At 36.6% G+C, this 19,937-nt stretch overlaps 1 protein-coding gene across 6 annotated transcripts in view; it reads right to left on the reverse strand.

The window, feature by feature from the left end:
- PICALM (phosphatidylinositol binding clathrin assembly protein) overlaps positions 1-19,937 on the reverse strand; it is a 74,568-nt gene that overhangs the window by 26,443 nt on the left and 28,188 nt on the right. For all 6 annotated transcript variants that reach the window (XM_035898017.1, XM_035898009.1, XM_009642430.2 and 3 more), the window contains exons 2-12: positions 15,789-15,931; positions 13,461-13,536; positions 12,151-12,253; positions 9,918-10,011; positions 9,308-9,419; positions 7,917-8,023; positions 6,665-6,706; positions 5,862-5,947; positions 4,468-4,591; positions 3,977-4,113; positions 1,234-1,334 (exon numbers count right to left, since the gene is read on the reverse strand). In XM_035898017.1, the coding sequence (XP_035753910.1) occupies positions 1,234-1,334; positions 3,977-4,113; positions 4,468-4,591; positions 5,862-5,947; positions 6,665-6,706; positions 7,917-8,023; positions 9,308-9,419; positions 9,918-10,011; positions 12,151-12,253; positions 13,461-13,536; positions 15,789-15,931 (1,125 nt within the window). The remainder of the gene's footprint in view (positions 1-1,233; positions 1,335-3,976; positions 4,114-4,467; positions 4,592-5,861; positions 5,948-6,664; positions 6,707-7,916; positions 8,024-9,307; positions 9,420-9,917; positions 10,012-12,150; positions 12,254-13,460; positions 13,537-15,788; positions 15,932-19,937) is intronic.

The following is a 19,937-nucleotide window of genomic DNA, read 5'->3' on the forward strand; positions in this document are numbered from 1 at the left end:
AAAAAGGAAATAGGAAAGTACAATACACAAAATACATACACTGCTTATTACAAAGATACATTAGATAAGTGGAAGATATTTAGGAAAAGCTATAGCTCAAAAAGAAATCGTAAAGTAAAATTTCAATGACTGCAAAACTTTCTGAAGCAGCAACTCCCAATTTTTCACAGAATAAAAGCAAGCATTTTTGCAAGCATCTGATTCATAAAAAAAAATATAAACTGGAAACAGCCACATAGTTAGGAGTTTATTATTAAGTGTAATTTATGTAAAAAAGTAAAAAGAAAGATCTTTTAGCGATTTTTAGTCCTCCACCAGTAAAACCAATAGTGCAAACAGGCAATGTTACCTATATCAGAAGTATCCTGGAACACTTCAAAGCAGCACAGAGAAAAATGGCTTTGGGTAAATGACTAAATGCTCTAACACTCAAACTAATCTTGATGTAGCATTCAAAACTTTCTAGAATGCTCTTGCTTGCCTCCTTGGCTAAAGGACTTGCCTGTATCAATAAGATAATCTAACATCTCATTCAGTCCATCCTAGCAACTGGGCAGAATGACAATTTGGGTGTTCTGTAGTAAATTTTGGAGGGAAGAGTTGCTTATAAATTTTATCTCTTCATTTGAGAGATGCAACCACAGCTTTTTGCTAATTTATCTTTGTAGTTAAACGAAATACAGCAGAGAATTTGTAAAGAGGTGCCTTACTTTGTTTTCAATAACTAATTCTGGCTTTTCTTGCCTTCTATGCATAGCTGTCACAACTGCCTCCTTCCAGGCCTCACCCACACTCTGCTCTATTATCACCCGCAAATTTGATTTAACATTAGACATCATTTAAAATGTGAATTAAAATAAAGCTGTATTTAAGTTCCTGTGCATGCCCATGGGGCTATCTGGCATACATCTTCACAGACTTCTCACAGCTAAGTTTCTGTAGCTTGCTATGTGACTCTTTAAGACAGCAGTTATGAGACTGACAGAGCTGGTCAACAATTAAAGTAACTTTGCTACTAAGAACTTCAATGTCAAAGTTCTTTGTCATCACCACATGCTGCTACATTATTTTAATTCATACCCAGATTTGACTTTTTCTGCTCCCTTCATCTACTTGTAGCTTGTCTTTGCAAGATCTCGGTTTTTAAGGAAGAAACAACCCACAGACTAGGGGAAATGTTTATAGGAACATGGCCATAGCTGTTAGAACCTTAATCCGATTCAGAACGCTTACCTCCCCAGGTACTTCCTACTTGCGGAGCAGCAGATATAGGATGTACAGACGGATGAAAAGTTGGCTGCAAATCAAGCAGATCATTTGGCAGCTTTGAAGTGCTACAACGACAAATTAATACAACTGAACCACATCACAGTTTTTAATACAAAGCAAATGCTAGCAACTGTCAAGAGTGTAAATAAAGCTTTGTCACAAATTGGTTCTTACACAATGGATAAAACTAAGCCAAAATCAGAAAGCCTGGTGAACTTCACATTTTCAGTTCTGTAGAAGAATTTAGCAAGCTAAGTTCTGTTTTATTCCAAGTGACTTTTATCAAAGCTAAGACAGAAAGACAACCAGTCTTCTCATCTTCATAGAACCATAGAAGATTTTGGGTTGGAAGGGACCCCTAGAGGTCATCTAGTCCAACCCCCCTGCAGGGAGCAGGGACACCTTTAACCAGATCAGGTTGCTCACAGCCCCATCCAGCCTGGTCTTGAACGTTTCCAGGGATGGGGCCTCCACCACCTCTCTGGGCAACCTGTGCCAGTGTTTCACTTCTTCACAGTCCAACATCAGGGCTGGAGCATGCTACGTTCAGCCATCCTCAGCAACTTTTAAAATAACCTCACAAAAGCCCTACAGTATGACAAAAAAGCAGATTGGCAGAATGAACTCTAATGAGTTGCACCACCAAAATGTTACATCTAAATTCCACAACTCGTATCTTTCCACTATCAACCACTGCTGAAAAAATGGCTTACATCTATGAGCTATTAAAGAACCTTGGGGAAAGCAAAATATAAGAAGCTTTCAAACACTGTCACACATCAGTCGCATGAATGAAAACCCATTTAAATGCACATTTCAGACTATTCAAAACCAAACTGAGGCCCAAGAACATGACGTGGAAATGAAGAGTGAAGTCTTAAATGCAATTGCTGCAATAATTTCAAGAGTCAGATAGGAACAATAAAATTCATCCTCTTGCAGAAAGCTCATTTCACACTTTAAATGAGTCTTAAAAAAAAAAATTTAGTACTGGTGTTCAGCCAGAACTTTTTAGCAGACAAAATGAACCAAAATGTGCATGTACAGATGCTAATATCGACAGAAGTTAAATCACTGTGGCATCCAAGCATCTTTCAAAATGAGACTGGCACAAGAGTTTAAAGGCTAGTAGCCACATCCTAGATCCCCGTATATTCTTTTGCTGACCCAATCACTTGTATCATTCAATTTTTACTACTTCATTTCAACAGTGACCAAAATCACATTTTGCCACTACAGCTCCTATTAAAAAGCAGCATGGATTGGCACAGCCCTGTAATGTGAGCAGCAGAACCAAGATAATTTTCAAGGTAAAGCTTGTTCAAGTTAATGACAGGGATTAATCGGACACATTGCATTTAATAGCAAGCAACTGAACTTGGGACCTAACATATCCCCTTCATGGCAGCTCCTGCCATAAAATCTGTTGTTTGCTCATCGCAATTGTACTGCCAGCAACTGAATTTAAACATGAAGATAGACCAGCGGTGGTTTTTGTTTTGTTTTGTTTTTTTAAGAAGAAAATGCTCTTGTCTTCACTATGTAACATTTCTGACTGTTTAAAGCTTTATCAAATGTTTTTATGTTTCAGACCTCTTAAAGAAGCAAGATCTGATATTCAAAGTCACTGCTTCGAAGCATACGTCCATTTCAAATATTTTGGTCTCTGAAAAGCAATTTAAAAGAAAATCTTTTTTGAAGGAAGCCTTTCAGTTACCAACACTGACAGATTCTCTAGCTTCTTACATGCGATTCAGCTATTTTCCTCATATTTGGTGTCAAGTAATTTCCTACAATAGCTTTCTAACGGGGAAAGAAGGCTGTCAAAGTGCTGACTACTTTTAAAGAACAGCAAAAAGCTAAAGGAGACAAGTAGATTCTTAGGTGAGCTCTAACAGAACAACTACGTAATCCTTTAGGTTTAGGATCACACCCAAAGCAAAAATATGCCTTCAGAGAGCAATTTCCTTCTGTACTGATAAAAGCACTGTACCTTTTGCTACTGCCTGATTTGACAGGTATTTTACAGAAAGATCACACACTTACTCATACCAACAGTTCCTGCTAGTCAAAGATCAGGGTTAGCATGCAGTGAGTACTCTTGCACTGTCTTTACAAGTCCCTGCAGACAGAAACATTCCAGATACAACTCAAGACTGCAAACCTACCTCTCTCTTTCAAACTCCGTTTCAGGTTTTCCCTTTTCTGAAAATCTATGTTGCGGATTAATTACATTAGCTCTATCCCAGCTGAAACCAGGACAATCTACCAAGAACATTTGTTACCACTTTACTGTTAAGAGATCTAGAAATGCAACGTTAAATTCAGTATTACCTTTATGACCTCCCAGACTGAATTTTTATTTTACTTTTCCCAAATTAAGTTATAAGGTTCTCTGGGGACAAACGTGTGTTGTACAGTTCCAACCGTCTGGGTCACCCACTAAAAACAGCTACAAGGGCTGTCAGCAGTTGGTTCTTATCAGAAACTATTCTAAATTGGATGACAAAACCACACCTTTTATATTATTTATAGCAATAGGTTATTTTCCCCATCAACTTCACCCAAAACATAATTTCTTTACCCAAAACATCACTAAGGTACTCTACACCCAACCAACCTTCTGCAATACACACTCTGCAGCAGACGTTTAGAGGAAACTCTAAGAGCAGTGCATCTCACAGTGAAGCAACACCATTAAGCATACCTGTTTGAAGAGCTAGGGGTAGAAAAAATATCAATGGCTGGTGTAGTCATTATGCTTCCTGCTGCAGTAGACACAGGAGAAGCTGCAGTTGTTAATGAGGTATGAGGTTTCTTTGCAAGTTCTTTTAGACGTTGCTCCTGTTGGGAAAGTGAGCTGGCATATGAAATCCAGAAACAACATTTGTGTATGTGACTTTGGAGGTAAGTAAAGCAGAGCTAAAGAATTCTTTTTATTTATTCCACATGCTAGTGTCAGCTATTTATAATTACAAGAGTCGGTGGTGCCACAAATCCTTCAGAAACTATTTTAACAAACCCTCCACGAGCTGTATGGTATATGTACATAAGATTCTACTTCCAACGCTTTGCCAACAGTACATGTTCAGTATTAAGAACTCTTGTCGTTTCCCTTTGCTCCTTTAAGAAGCCTAATAATACCATCAACAAGAACATAGGAAAAGCGTTTCCAATTAAAAAATTGTGTATGCCTACCTTTAAAGCTTTTAAGCGAGCCTGCTCTTCCTCTAACGCAGCTTGTTTTTCCCTTTCATCAACTTTTGTGAGCGACAGGCCAGTGCTTGCAAGGGAAGAGACTGCATTGGAAAGGGTGGTAGCCCTACAGTAATTGGACAGGAAAAAAGCTGGCTGTTAATAGGTGGCACGTGATAGGAACATCTGAAGAACACTTTGCTTGTATCCACCCAGTCTCCTTCTGTACTCTTGGTAACACTGGCTATATCTTACACCATACAATACAAAATGGTAAGTTTAAATAAGATAGACCATACGAACTGTAAAAGTGAGATAACTAGAAATCATGCTTTCTACTCTTATAACACTAGATTTTGGATTTTCCCCCTTAAATGCTTCCCATCCAAACTGCAGCACAGAATTCATGTTTGAAGCCTTTGCTCTTTTCCTGTTTGCCTAAGATGGCACTATTTGTAGATACATGGGAATCTTCAATAATCTGGGCTCCAATTCAAATGGTTACTGATTTAACAGGTTGAGTTAAGAAACTATCAATGCAACTAGTACATCCCAGAGGAAAATGTTGCAATTTAACATCACATTTAAGAGCATGCAAAAAGATTTAAAACAAATACTTAACTTTTAGAACAAACTAATCTTACAAAAGAAAGCAAGCAAAAGTAGCTAACAAAATGGTGCTAAGCCCTAGCATTGTCACTACTATAAAAAAAGAACATCTAAAATATTACTGCCTTATTTTTTGAACATGCAATGAAGAAATAGTATTTAATTTTGCAAGCCTTCCCCCCCAGTATTAAGCTTTTTAAAACTTAAACAGTGGAGTTAGTTGCCTAGAGGACTTCTCTAGATTGCACTTTGTGTTTTAGCAAGCACTCAAAAATTGGTGAATATCTTTTACCCTATAAGTTATGGCTTTAATCCCCAACTACTTTAAAAGTCCATTCTTAATGTAAGGACTCTGGAAGCATTTCCTTGCTTTTGACAAAAAAAAAAAAAAAAAAAAAAAAAAAGGATTAAAGTTGAGGTATAAGAGTCTCAAGACATTAATAAATGTTGCATACCTTACAGAAGTCTAAGTGTTAACATAAAATGAACATTGGCAGGCAGTAAATGAAAAAAACCTTAGTTTCTCTTCAGAAGTTCAAGATTAGATGTTAAAAGCAGAACTACTACACAATGGATTCTACAGCAAGTGCTTGCAGCTCCTTAGATTCTAGCTCTCCTGACCTAGAAGAAGCTTTAACTACTCAGCAAGAGACAGAACTTGCTATTCTATCATTGCTAACACAACGCCTTCAACATGGCCTACACAAACCTTAGTTTATAATGAAATTGAAAATACTGGATTTAACATTTAATTCAACAGTTGTTTAAAAGGACAAGGGCATAAACACCTGCTTGCAGCTGTGGAATCTTTGATTTTCTTCCCTTCTAGAGAAGCTAAATGTTGTTCCAAAGCATCAAGAAGGCTACTCGGTGCCTGCAAAGAGACACATTCAGGAACAGGTTTGAAGAATCTAAGGTGAAGCAATTCAGTAGTTAAAAGACTTTCAGAGAATGTAACTGTAGGGCAACTGGTACAACAGCTCAGAATACTTATACCACATCTTGGCATCCTGTACGTATTTAATTACTTAAAATATCAGGTGATTTACTCTCCTCACTACATTACTCTGTCATGACAACTCACCAGTAAGTACTGAAACACGTCAAGAGATACTAAAATTAACAGCTAGGAAACAGCAAGCAGACAATCAGAAGCAGTCAGTATTTCAAGAGACACCAAGAAGGAAATTGTACCTAAAGCCATTGCTGCATGCATGCTCTGCAAGCCTTCACAATGATTTAAATGGGCATACAGCCAAAAGCAAGCTTGCTAAAAACCACAGCTTCATGATATCATGTAAAAGTTTTATTATGTGAATTCAGATATCAAATGTGTCTCCAAGCATGATAGAAATAATGTTGTCTTAAAACTCAATTAGAGTATGGCAGAAACGAACTACATAATATTTTACAATAGGATCATTGCATATAAAAGCCAGGCCGACAGAGGTTGGATTTAATCACAAACCTGGAAATAACTTGTTGACAATGTACGCAAGAAAGCATAAGTGAATGCCATAATGCCAAGTTCTCCCCATTATGCAACCCCAAACCAGACATGTACTGGCAAACACATAATAGGTTTATCTACCTGTGAGAGATCTGGTATGTCTCCTCTGTCAATTCCAACTTGCTGTAATGAAACAAATGAGCTTTAGAATCTGTTTGCTTTTGTTAAAGGCAGAGATGCTCTCAAAAAGCAGACAACATTAAGATGAAGTCATGTAAAAAGCACAGACGTGTCCATACACATTTTAAATCTCCATGGTCTGCACTCTATAATGGTTGGTTATAATAAATTCTTCTGTTAAATGTATACACACCTGAAGTAGCTGTGTTACAGAGATACTTTAACAGATACAACCTTAGAAATAAAACAGAGTAAGAATCAAGTGTTTCAGAATTTTAAGGCTAGAGAAGTTTGCCTATCCTACAATTTATGTGGTAAATTCTTAGACCTACTGATTATAGAACACTTTTGTTACAACAAAGCATATTCAAAATTTTGTAAAGAAGCTGTTTTCTAAAATGCAGATCAAACTTAAGATGTTCTGCAGCAGGATATATATTGTTACAATAGAAAGATTAACACACAATTTCAGTTGACAGTGTTAACAACTGAAGATAGCTGAACGCAGTATCTCTGATAGGGATATTCTGTCAGAACAGTCAGCCAAGCTTTACAGCTTAATTTTTTGTTAAGAGATATGAATTATGAAGGAAAGCTAAGTAAGAACAGGAGCACAACTGACGAATTCAATAATACTAGAACATCAATTCAGCAACGCTTCAGAAACAAGAAAACAGACTAAATACATAAAAAAAAATCCAGAAACAAAACATTTTGCAAAGTAACTGCTTTTTCCTCTATAAACACACCTATAGCCAAGACTTCTTTAAAAAAATAACATGTTCATCTACTTGTCTCATTTCTTATTTGTGAAGCTTTTATTTCATCTAAAACTTACAGCAGAATTGTGGTTTTCAAACCAGAATACAGATAGAATCACAGAAAGCAGCAGATCACCATGAAGTTACTTTATTTGTTTAAAGCAAGGCTCTTCTTCAAAGAAAGCTTGCAACTATTATGTCACTGAAAAAATTTCAAACACATATTTACACACCCTCCTTAAGATAAAACAGTAAGTATTTTGAGGAATGTATAAAAAAAACTGACTACAAATGAACAAATCACCAGGGTAGAGACTGACAAGATGAACTTTGACAGAACTGCGATTAGGCTGGAAAGAAGTATCTGCTTTATGAGGGGGGGAAAGAAAAAAAAAAGAGCACTTTATAAGCAGTTTCAAATAAAGGGCAAAGTTTGGCTGACTAAAGTTTACCTCTGCAACTTTAAGGAACTCTGAGATCCGTGTCATTCTAGTGAGGAACTTCTTATATATGTCAAGGCCTTCTTTGCACTGGTTCTTTTTCATATCAAAGTATTTTTCTATAAACAGTAAGAATACTTGCATTAAATATAAAATCAAGCATTCTGCAAACGATATGCAAAGCAAAAGCATATAAAACAAGACTGCAGAAGTCACTATGCCTAACTTGTACTAAATGACAAAAACTCCGTTGAACTTGAGCTAACAATCACAGGTTCCAGATCTCACAAAAGCATAACCACCCCGAAGAGGACAATCAAGTTTAAGAATAGGTCACCCAAAGAAATGTAAATTCATCCTCTTGAGGGGAAAAAAAAAAGCCATTTTACAATCTGGCAAACATCTGCTCTATTGCAGCGGCCACATATCAAGCAATATTTTGATATTCTCTGCTAGACTGATGCCTCTTGTTATGGTGTGGTCTGCAATGAGGTGCAACGGATTACAAAATACCAGTGCTGAGAGTGAGAGGGTTCCACCCTCCTTCTTGAAATAGCACTTTCAAGGTCTGTTTCTACATTAAGCTTCACTCAAAACATGAGTGAAAGCAACTGCATGCTAGTTCTTTTTACTAAGGGAAGAGAAGTAGACAGGGGCTTCAGACTGGAAGCATGACTGCCCTTTACTAACTAATTCTGGATTTTGCTTTCCATTTTGCAAACATTGGGTACTAATGGCAATCAGGTAGCTCGATCCAAACCACAGAACACAACCAAACCAAGCAAATCAACAGATTACTTTCAACTTTTCCAATTTAGACTTCGCTGCGTATCCAGTGTGTGTAAGTGAAAGGGCCTGAAGCCTGAATTTGTAATTCCCCTTAAAATATAAGATATGCTCTAGAAACATAAGCCAACCATTCATTAAAGCCAACCAACATTAAAGATTTGATAGCCAAGCAATCACAAAGGCTGTGACTGCAAATTTGTAACTGACCATAACTTACTCCACTTAAAAAGAAACAAAACCTTGTTTTGTTTCTTTAACTTCATCTTGTTTCTTAAAGAAAAAACCCACGAATATCATGATTCAGGTTTGCCAGCCAGTTCAATGACACCCCCCCTCCAAAAAAAACCCCACCAAAACAAAGCAGTGCAAGAAAAAAAAAGTGAAAAAAATCTTGAATTGGCTTTGCTTTCAGAAGTTTACCCATCCCTGTAAACAATGTGATGGAAAATGCAATTGGACAGAAAAACCTTGGAAATAAATCTGACTTAGAAATAACAGTAATATTCTGATGTACAGTAAGACTATTTCAACTTCTCAAAAAAGAGCAGCTCTTTGCGACTGCTTACTGAGCTCCCTCCCCAGAGTTTAACATTGCAGAAAACAGTTATATTTACCCAAGAGGTTAATAATCCCTTCATTATATGCCGCGAACAGTCTAATGGCATCTTTGAAGAGAAGCATGAAGGCAGCATTAATTACACCATTTGTAAGTTCATTGCTATTGACCTAGGAAGATCAGAAAAAAGTTAATTTAACTGAATTGATCCCTTATTGGAAAATTTCTAGTTGAAACTCTAGTACTCTATCCCAAGGTGTGCTTTCCAATCAATCTCACTGGCTATTAATGGAAAGTAGCACAGAGCAAATCAACACAGGATCACTCAGCACAGAATTAAATCAAATTGTTTTGGCAGATATTTCTGTTAACTACTGTTAATGTTAACTAACATAACTAAAAGACAGAGGACAAATAATCAACTTTTAAATGAACAAACAATTCTTATACAACGTACACAATAAGCAACACTAATTTAGCACAAAGCATTCTCTCCAGTGAGCATAGTTTCTTTTTCTGGTTCTGATATATCTATCAATGAACAAAATGATTTGTGCTCTTTAAGCTATGCAGGTAACACGAACCAAGTTCAAGACCTATTTTAGAAGCTTGTGCAGGTTTGTACAAAGTCAATAGTACGTCCAACACGTACATGCTGCTAAACTTACATTGAAGTCAAGAAGTGCATCCATTTGATTTTGTATAATTGGTACAGTTTTTAGGAGTTTTTCTGTGTTCATTGTTCTCATCACTCCATCAGCCCTGTTGGGCAAAACAAAAGAAAATTCTTCACCTGAATTTTGTAGGCAATTGTTAGTGAGAAATACAATATAGAAAATAAAATAGGTCATCAGAGAAAACATTTAAATCATTGCCATTCGAAGCAGGCATTTTGGTGTTCAGGAATGCTGTCTAGCCAATACAACTGTAATAACTGCAGTGTACAAAAGTAGCAACTTTCATTTGGCCAAAATACAAGTCCAAGATAAATTTGTATTCAGAGGAAATGAAACTGATAGTGCTCAGAAGTATAGCAGAGCTATGATGCATCAGGTAACCAAAAAGACTCTGAAGGTTATTTCCGTAGCAAATTTTTGCTTGCGTTTTTCCAATCACCTGATTATTAGTTATGACGGTTTGGATGATTTTCTTTTCAACCAAAAGCAGTAAGAAAGAATAAACAAATGTGACAATATGTTTTTCAAGCTTTTTCAAAAGATTATAGAGACTACATGACACTTCCTTTTAATAACTGACTACTGATATTTGGTTGGTTGTTAGTTGTCTATATTAACTAGACTGAGACCAAAAATACCCAAGAAAAGCAACAAGCTAGGAAGAGATTAAACCACATCAGTGACAAGAAACAACTTTTTCCGAGACAAATCAGACAGCCTCACAGTTGTATCAGCATGCATGGAGCAAATCAAATGGTTCCTGCAAGTGCAAATCTCTCAGCGCATCTGCACAGAAAAGGCAGTGGCTGTTCTCCAGGCTGGAAAGCAGCGAGGAGCACACTGCTTCCAGCTTTCTCCTTGTGCCATATACTCCCCTCTAACAACCAACAGCAACTGCAATGACCATGCATGCATGGGAGCAGAGCTCCTGAGAGAGAGAAAAAAAAAAGTGTGGAAAAGTTAAGATTTCTGCTGGCTCACAGAAGGACCTGCACGCACATGCTATGGGCTAAATAATCCACCTCGTTAGGCCTAAAAACACCTGATTACAAAGCAACTGTGTAACGCTCTAGTGTATCTGCAGCCGCCTGACCACACATATATCCTATATGCAGAAAAGGCTAAGTGTTTTATGTTGTTGGGACTCCAACCATCTCTAATGGCAGAAACAGTGAAAGAAGCCCAAGAATTCCCCTTTTACTTTACCATCACATTTCAAAACAAAATGGACTGCACAGTATTAGCAAGGAGATAAGGGATTTGGATGGTCTTCTCAGGCCAATTTCAAATGGCTTTGTAACACTAATGAGTATGTCATTAGGCAGCCCACTACTGCAGCTAACTCATTTAACAGTTTTAGGTTGCGATTTTTGTGGGTTAGTTAAGAATTAGCTTCTAAGCATCAGGATAAATTATCCTGTGTATGGATGATAAAGGATGCCCAAATGTAAAATTATGGTTTTAAACTTCATAAAAAGCACTTTGTACAGAGATAACAGACAAAGGTGGAAAGACTTTCAACCATGACCAGTACATCCTCTCCAGCCTTCCCAATTAAGGAGATCTCCAGATTAATTCCATCATTCACTTTAACATGCGATTTAGCCAACTACTGGTGCTCTGCACTGTGTTATTTTAGATGTAAACAGGTACCTAGTCTCAAACAACTCATTTCTCTAAAGGAGCTCACTTTCCAGGGAAAATTTTAATTCCTGTAGACAAACTCTTCTGAGTAGCAACGGTCTGTTAAAAGTATGAATTGCACCTTTCCAAAGGTAGTAAATTTCATACAGACATTTGGGGACAAGAACAGAGAAACACCAGGAAGGACTGCAAGGTGTTTCACAAAACAGCTGTCATTTAAACTTTTCAGAGCCAGAAACAAGTAAATCACATAGTCCCCTATACTATATGCAAGACAAAGTAACTCTGATCTATCGTGGAAGATTTGTCCAAACGTCTACTTTTTTGATACATACCGGTTTTAATTTCTCTATATTTAACTGTTAATGCATAAGGAAGTAAAATTACAATCACTGAAGTAAAATATTTTTGCAATACATATAACTGGGCAGTTGAGCCTTTGTGTGCCATGGGAGATACCCAGCTAAGAAAAGCAGTCATTACTGTCTGTACTAAGTTGGAGCCAACTTTGGTATTTTCACTTGAATTACAGGACATAAAACAAAACCTCATTATAAGCAAATCAAAATACAGTCCTTACCCTCTTTTTACTTTTGTGAAGTCAAAAGCCACTTGTCTATAGGAAACTGCCTTTTCATTCAGATACCTACTATACCGTCTGATAAACGTTGACATATCATAACCTAAAAAACAAGTTTCAGAAGCTTATTACTTACCTAATCAATTAAAGATCAAGAACATTACTCTAAATAAAGTGCCTTATATCAACACAAAACAGCTTCATTATAATTTTGCCTGATTTTATACAGTTAATCTGTGTTATGAAGAACTGTTCATGTCATCATAGTGACCATGTAAATCAAACAGACAACACTTCCTAAGGAAATTACTTTCAAAAGCAAACCAGTATCTTTATGCAAGTTTTCTCATACTCTGATAGAAATTACTACCAAAAAATTACACAATGCATTCATGGAGATGTTCGTATCAACTCCACAACACATTCTCTCATTTACAACTGAATAGAAAAAAAAAAGTATTGAAGGAAACATTAAGACATTACAGGAATGTTTCTATGCTAAGACAGTGACAATAGGAAACATTTTGATAACTATCAGTCTAAGGACACAGACCAAGAAAAAGATGTGTTCATAATCTATACTGAGACTGCGGAAGGAAGTTAAGACTCAATAAAATGAGGCAGTTTGGTAGATACTTGGTTATCACTGAGCAGGTTTCTGTCCCCAGGCACTCTGTGCACCTGTGGCAAAATTTAGAACCAGCTATATAAAAAGCAACATGGAAAGTAAGAAACCACCTCAGGAGGGAAAAAAAAAATAAATAAAAAAAGGACAAGTGCTACATGTATGATCAGAGCTGCACTGAACTACAACGTAACTGTTTGGAAGGGTATTTCAGTTAAAAAATCTGAACCAGAAACTTACTTGCCCATAAAATTAGCCTCAAAGATGGATGGAATAGTTTTCAAACAATCTCCCAAAAAGTTAATTTTTTCTTTTTAGACACAGTTCTTGTCTCACTGACATGCTGTATCTCACATACATATGATGCATTTTTTGAAATTTAACTTACTAACCAAAATATACCTCTCCAAATGGAGTAATCTCTTCAGAAATAGGAGGAATATTAAGTCAGATGTGTTTAGCTAAGTTAGAAGCATTTATAAGTAAACCTTTCATAAAAGATGCAATAAATCCCTCCAGCAGACAGCTTCTGCCATGCCACAATAGCATTCTAAATTAAGAAGTGCAGTCTGGTGTAAAGCAGGCAGAAAAATCACTTCTTAAATGGCACTGTCCATTAGAGTTACCGAGCAGTATTTCCTGCCCCCCAGCACACTACTAACTTTTAACGAAAAAGACGCCTTACCTTGCAATCCGCTTTTGTCTAGGAAATTGCTCAAATTAAACAATGTGTTTCTGGACGCCAGATACTGGATAAAACGCTAGATGAAAGGGAAAGTTTGGTCATATAGTAAAAGCATTCAATGAGCTGAGAACAGTACTAGATAACAGTAACTGAGATAACAGTACTAGAAACTGTTTTTATTTAGCTTATTAAATTCAGCTTTTATGCTTTAAGACTCATTTCAAATGTAGAAACTATTACAGAAAACTCAGCTACATTTTCAAATGAAGCTATGATTTGTTCATAGATTTTCATGTAAAAAATAAAAGTCGGATAAATACTGCATGAAGGCCTCTGACAGATTTGTTTATTGTAAGCCAGAATATGGAACTAGAAACTTCTGAGAAAATCCCCCCAGATACAGTCTCATTTTACATGCCCACAATTGTTTCACTAACTTCAATTTTGTAACAGTTGATTTCATTTTACTGATTAGCCAAAGCATCTTTGCTCAGCATAGAATTTTACTAGTACTTAGCTTAAATACGAAAATAAGATGACATAAAGATTAGTTTGCTTATAAATCAAGCATTAAATAAACATAAGAATCTATATAAAACATTAACACAGTATCACACTTAGTACATCTCATTAGTTACATATAATTCTGAGTTACATTTCACAAAGATAACTTGCTATTTTCACCTTGTAAAGACACATTTCAGATCACTGGCATCACATCCTATTTAGTAGGAAAAATAATTTTGTCTTGCGAACCACTGTAGAGAGAGCTGCCACTAAAATAAACCAATCATTCACTTGTAACAACTTGTAACAACATTTTGACAGAGGCAAAAATAGTTCTGATCAGTGTAACGTACTACTGAATTATTTTCATTAGCATAAATACATAGATTACATAGAAAAAGACTGGAGAAAGGTAAAAGCACTCTGCTTAGCTATGAATAAATTAAGCAAAAGCTGGAGGACCAAATGCTTTTCTTTTTATTTTTTCCCCATAAAGGGATTTACAAGTTCTCTATGAACTTTTCTAGGCATTGTTGTAAGTGCTCAATTTCCATGTTCATCATTCAGATACTATTTCTAGCTGTGAAAAGTTTCATCTTGAGCAGCAATCTTATCCTCATTACTTCTGTAACACATTTGGCAAGCAGAATTTGTTTGGCAGTTTTATTCTTGAAGTGGAAAATATGTACCTTTAATTACTATGAAGTGTATTGGTATCGGTTTAAAATTTATATGACTCAAAGTGCAAGCACAGAAAAAGCATATAGACTCTATTTTGAAAAGCATCAATTATCCCAGTGATAATGCTTAAAGCCAACATAAGAAGTTTGCCCTCTTGTGGCTTACTTAGCTTCAAAGTACAGATTTTCACCAAGACCTGCAAGAGAAATCGGTATATATACATATATATACACACACCGTATATATATGTGTGTGTATATATATATGTATATATGTGTGTGTATATATATATTATTTATTTATTTTAAAAAAACTAAAACCCCTTCACAACGCAGCCAGCCAGAGGGAAGCAGTTACATGACCTATAAGAACTCTGAATGCAACCTGAAATGAGAAGCTTTGGTCCTCTTCACTAAATCCTACTTGTAATTTTCTAAAGCTATCCCTCTTAATTCCAAAATTCATATAGCTTACATTATATCAACTGAATGCAGGAATGTTTGCAAACACTTTCTAAGAAAGCCTCCAAATATAGCTTGTTTTTCAAAAATGCAGAAAATGCAAGCTGCTGCTATGCTTGGCATCTTGAAAAATAAGGCCTCACAGGAATTCAAGTTGTGGAGCAAACCAGCTTATTCCTTTTTGTTTAAATTGGGGGTTTGTTTAATTGTTCTACAGCATTTGGTGTGATTTAGATGCTCATACTCAAAGCCAGGCACATTTGCCTTCACTGCAAAATGTCAGTGGCTAACAGTGGAAATCCGTTCAGAATAGAGTTGTCTGGGAGAAAAGACCATCTGAATTAGCTAGAGCATAAACCTAAAAATGCTTCTATTTTCAGCTTCCAGAATCCCATTCAAGTTAATTTCTGTTGGTTTTGTTTTATTATTAGAATAACACCACAGAAAAAGGTACCTCCAGCATTTAGGACACTTACTTTTGATTCTAGAATTACAATCTTTAAAGTAGAAACAAACTAAGTAGACAAATCTATAATGAAGCCTATGTTCATGCAGAATTAAGACACAAAAAGGTAAAAATAAAGATTTTCTTACAAAGATAATTAGTGAAAGCATTTATCTGACATTTATAGGAATGAAGTGCTGTAACTGTTCTCACACATATCATTTTTTATATTACCTCATTTCCATACACCATTAGATGATGGGTTGTGATGAGAGATTTGAAGACCACTACCCAGCTACTGTTGGTGGTTCTTTCAAATAAACTGTCTGCCAGTTGTGGGATGTTCACGTTCATCTCATTTGTGCACTGGATTAAATCTGCAATACAGAATTTTTTATTATTATGAGTTTTGTGAAGGAAGAACAATAACATAAGAAAAAAATCGGTGCTCTCATTTTATATAGCAAAATTTTCTATGAAAACTGATGGGCTTTCCAGTAAAATAAATGATTTCTTGAAAAGCACCATAGCACTGGTCTACCAGAACCTTGTAATACAAACTCCACTCTGCTCGCTGCCAAGATTCCTGGTCCTCAATTGCTTTTCCAGTTACCTTAGAAGGTCCTGGAAGAGAAGTACCATAATGACTTACACTGTCTCTGACTAACAACTCCCAGCATTCAAACATCTAAAGCATTAATAGCAAAATAATTCTTACATGCTACCATTTAATCAAGTTTTACTGGAAGATTATGACTAGAGTTAATTGTACACCTCAGGTTTCTGGCCTCTTAATGAACCAGTAAAGCCTTCTAGACATTGGTTCAAAGCGAGTACCAAAAGATTCAAATACTGCTTAGTCTTGATACAACACAATCAACACCTTCAAAAGGGCAGAGGAAACGTTAAGTGAAAAAACGAGCCTCTAGCTACGATGCCAGAAGCTGACAGATGAATTTAGTTACAACAAAGTGGGTTGTTAACTAAAAAGATGGTTAGGAGCACAGCAAAACCTGAGGGTGGCTGGCTAAAACAAAGCTATCCAATTTTTGCTCAACCTGAGCTTCCAGTAGACAAGATCTAGTGACTTTTCAAATAGTTGTTAAAAAAAATTACCTTGTCTATCTTTCTTCTAGATTTGCTAGTCACAACAGTATAGCCATGAGGAGCCACACGTAGTTATATGGTATAACACAACCAATATAATAATATGTAATAATCCAGTAACTTATTTTCAAATGCCGATGAAGGAATTGATGACTTAAGATCATGATGCTACAGTGACAAACACAACAGAAGCAACTGTATTAACAACCAGATGTGATATAACACAGCTTGCTAGCATTTAATATGAAGCTCAAACTAAATGCAACACAGTACTGACGACATTTACTATTACCACCCCAAAAGTAAAACAGTAATTTCCACTTAAACTGCAAGCCCTGCCAAAGGCCACAGCTCAGTAATGATCAAAGACTTGAGTAAGGCCTATGCTTGCCTGTCTATGGGCTAGTAAAACCAAGAGGAAACATCCATTTAATCTGAACGGAAACATTTAACCTTTGAGGACAGTTTTATATCCTGCTATGAACAATCATTTATCAAGAAGGACTCCTGAAAGCCAGGACCCTCCTTCAGCCACAGAAGCAGGTAAGCATGGCTACCACAAACGCAGAACTGTAGTACGGACAGAACTGAAAAAGCTGCTATTTACAAGTTTAAGTATTAAAAGGAAGCAAGCAGGAAATGATTTCTACATTCAGAATGTAATGAGATGGAGAGATTAGCCATTCCATTATCTACAAGTTAAACTGTGATGACTACAGGCACTCATGACCTCATTTTTAAGTCACGGTTATCTATTATTGGATGATGATTTGGGGCTGTTAAGACAATGCTAGGATATTACTCAGCAAGAGACACGCTCTGAACTGGATCATTAAAACCAAGCCCTGAAGCTCTTGATCTTCAGGTCTTCCCACCTAAGTACTAACACAAGCAGATCTGTGCAAGGCTATCTGGCAGAACACACATTAAATACAAAGGAATATGCATCACAGGATGTCAAGTCAGACATTTTGGCATAAGAGATGCAAATGTGTATTAGAAAGTGAGAACTTCTGTTCTTAAATGCAATATTAGCCAACTAGTCAACAGTAACAAGGAGGTGCCACTTGAAAATCCACCATCTAAAATTACTAAAAAAAAAAAAATTATATCCATTCTAGATGACACTTTGTACCAGAAGCGTTTTCTAAAACGCCACTGGACTTTCAAATCATGTTTTGGTATCTGTTGCAGTGTGTGAAAGAAAACAGGCTCTGTAACCCAGCAGAAAATCATCCCTCAGAGAACTGATGACTGTTTATGTGAAAAGCATATGAATGAACTTGGGGGGCGGGGGGGAGAGGGCAGGCACATTAGGAAGGAGAACTAGTAGCCAACTGGGAGAGAATATAAGCAAGAACAGAAGTACACAGGCAAGTCTAGCTTTGAATGGAAGGAAGTAAATTTGCAAATGCAAAACAAGAGTCACTGCAACACCAGTTACTACAAACTAAGTTCAGCAAAACAAGTTTTCTTTCTCTACAAAATGCAGGTTGAACAACACAGATGCTTAATAATCTGATCTGTCCTGATACCCAAAGTGCCTACATAATATACATTTCAGAAAAGTTACATCTATCTAAAGGCTTCTTCAAAAGTATTCACAGGAGCAATGCTAATTAGGTAAAGAAACATTTGTACAGTTAAATCCACATTAGATCAGCAATTTTTGTGCTAACCATAGCATAAGCAGTATAGTACAGATGCAGCAGAAGAGAAGACAGTACCCCGCATCCCACACTGCTGCTCTGCCTGTTCAGGAAGACTGTCACAGCGCGCTTGCTTCCTTATCCTATTCCCACAGACACTCTTCATTAAGGGAGAGGAACAAATATGTAATTATTTTTCACATCCTACACTTTACACTACTAGTCTCACACCCACCTATGAAAATACTAGCTATGTATTCTGAAACTGAAGTGCCCAAAGCAACGTATCTCAAGACTGCTAGTTACTGGGTGTGGTATGAGCAATACGACAGGCAGGTATATAACCAAAGGGCAAGGCACTAAGGGGAATAGCTTTAACCTTGGAAAAGAACAAGAAAGAAAGAAACAAACAAAAAAGTCCAGCAAATTAAAAAGGATAAGCCTTAGTGAAAGCATGATGACTGTTTCATCTTTGAATTTCTTGTCATAGGGAAGAAGGAAGAGGATTCTACAGAAATACTACATTAATACTACAGAAAGGAAAGTCACTCGACCTTCTACATTAATGCCCACAACACCTCACAGCTGAGACAGAAACTCTCTGGTGAAGTACAAACCATCTTCCCAACTCTAAAAGCTGCTACAACAGCATAAGGCACACAGCATACAGATATTAAACATTGATCATTGTTTCAAAGAAGGCAGCAGTTAGCAACAAGAATTTTAACTTAAGCATGCAGCTGGCTGGGAGAGTTGTATGAGGGAAACTTAGACAGCAATGAATGCAGTCATACCCACGGACGTAGCTGGAGACAGCCCAGAGAAAGGCCGGCAGGATGGCCAGGGCTGAGAGCAGACGATGCACAAGAAGCAGTTGGGTTTATTCCATCTGCAGAACAGAAGGCTAAAGGCAGGGAAGGGGAATATAAACACCATCTTCACAGTCAGATGTTTCTTAGAATTTCACAGCAAAAGGATGGGAGCCAGCAGGCACGCTGCAACGAGGGAAATTCTTATCAGATGAAGAAATTAAAAATCTTCACAATGAAAGCAGTCAGGCACTAGAGCCCGTAAGCAGCCAGGTCTTTTACAGTTTGACATGGTTTAAGTAGGGGGTTGATTAGAAGATCTTCTGAGGTCCTTTCCAACCAAAGGTAATCTACATTTGTACATAATGTCTACAGAAAGAGAATGAGAAAATGAAGACAGGCAAAAAACAGAGAAGTGACTTACAAAGTAAGTTAAGTCCAAAAAGAGGAGTCTAACAGGAGTACGTTTCTACAGATTTCAAAACCTTAGACCTATTTAAGTGATAAGACCTATGTTTTGAAGAACTTCATTTACCTACCTACACAAAATCATACACCAAATTTCAGTAGATGTCAAAACTAGATTTTCTTAGAAAACAGTTCTAGTTTGTTTTTAAATAGAAGAAACTAAACTATATTTTTGTTAGAAGAGTTAATTTTTATTGCTAAATTACTTTCACATAATTCAGTTCCGTTTGGGTTTATGCCTTTTTTCTAAAGCAAAAATTTTTCAAGGAATCACAACAAAGGTCTGGCCTGCCGACATTTCAGTAACATTGAAGATTAGCAATTGCACCTGTATCAAAGGCATTTTATTG

Source organism: Egretta garzetta, unplaced genomic scaffold (assembly GCF_000687185.1).
Source record: "Egretta garzetta isolate BGI_Z169 unplaced genomic scaffold, ASM68718v1 scaffold20, whole genome shotgun sequence".
Classification (NCBI taxonomy): Eukaryota; Metazoa; Chordata; class Aves; order Pelecaniformes; family Ardeidae; genus Egretta; species Egretta garzetta.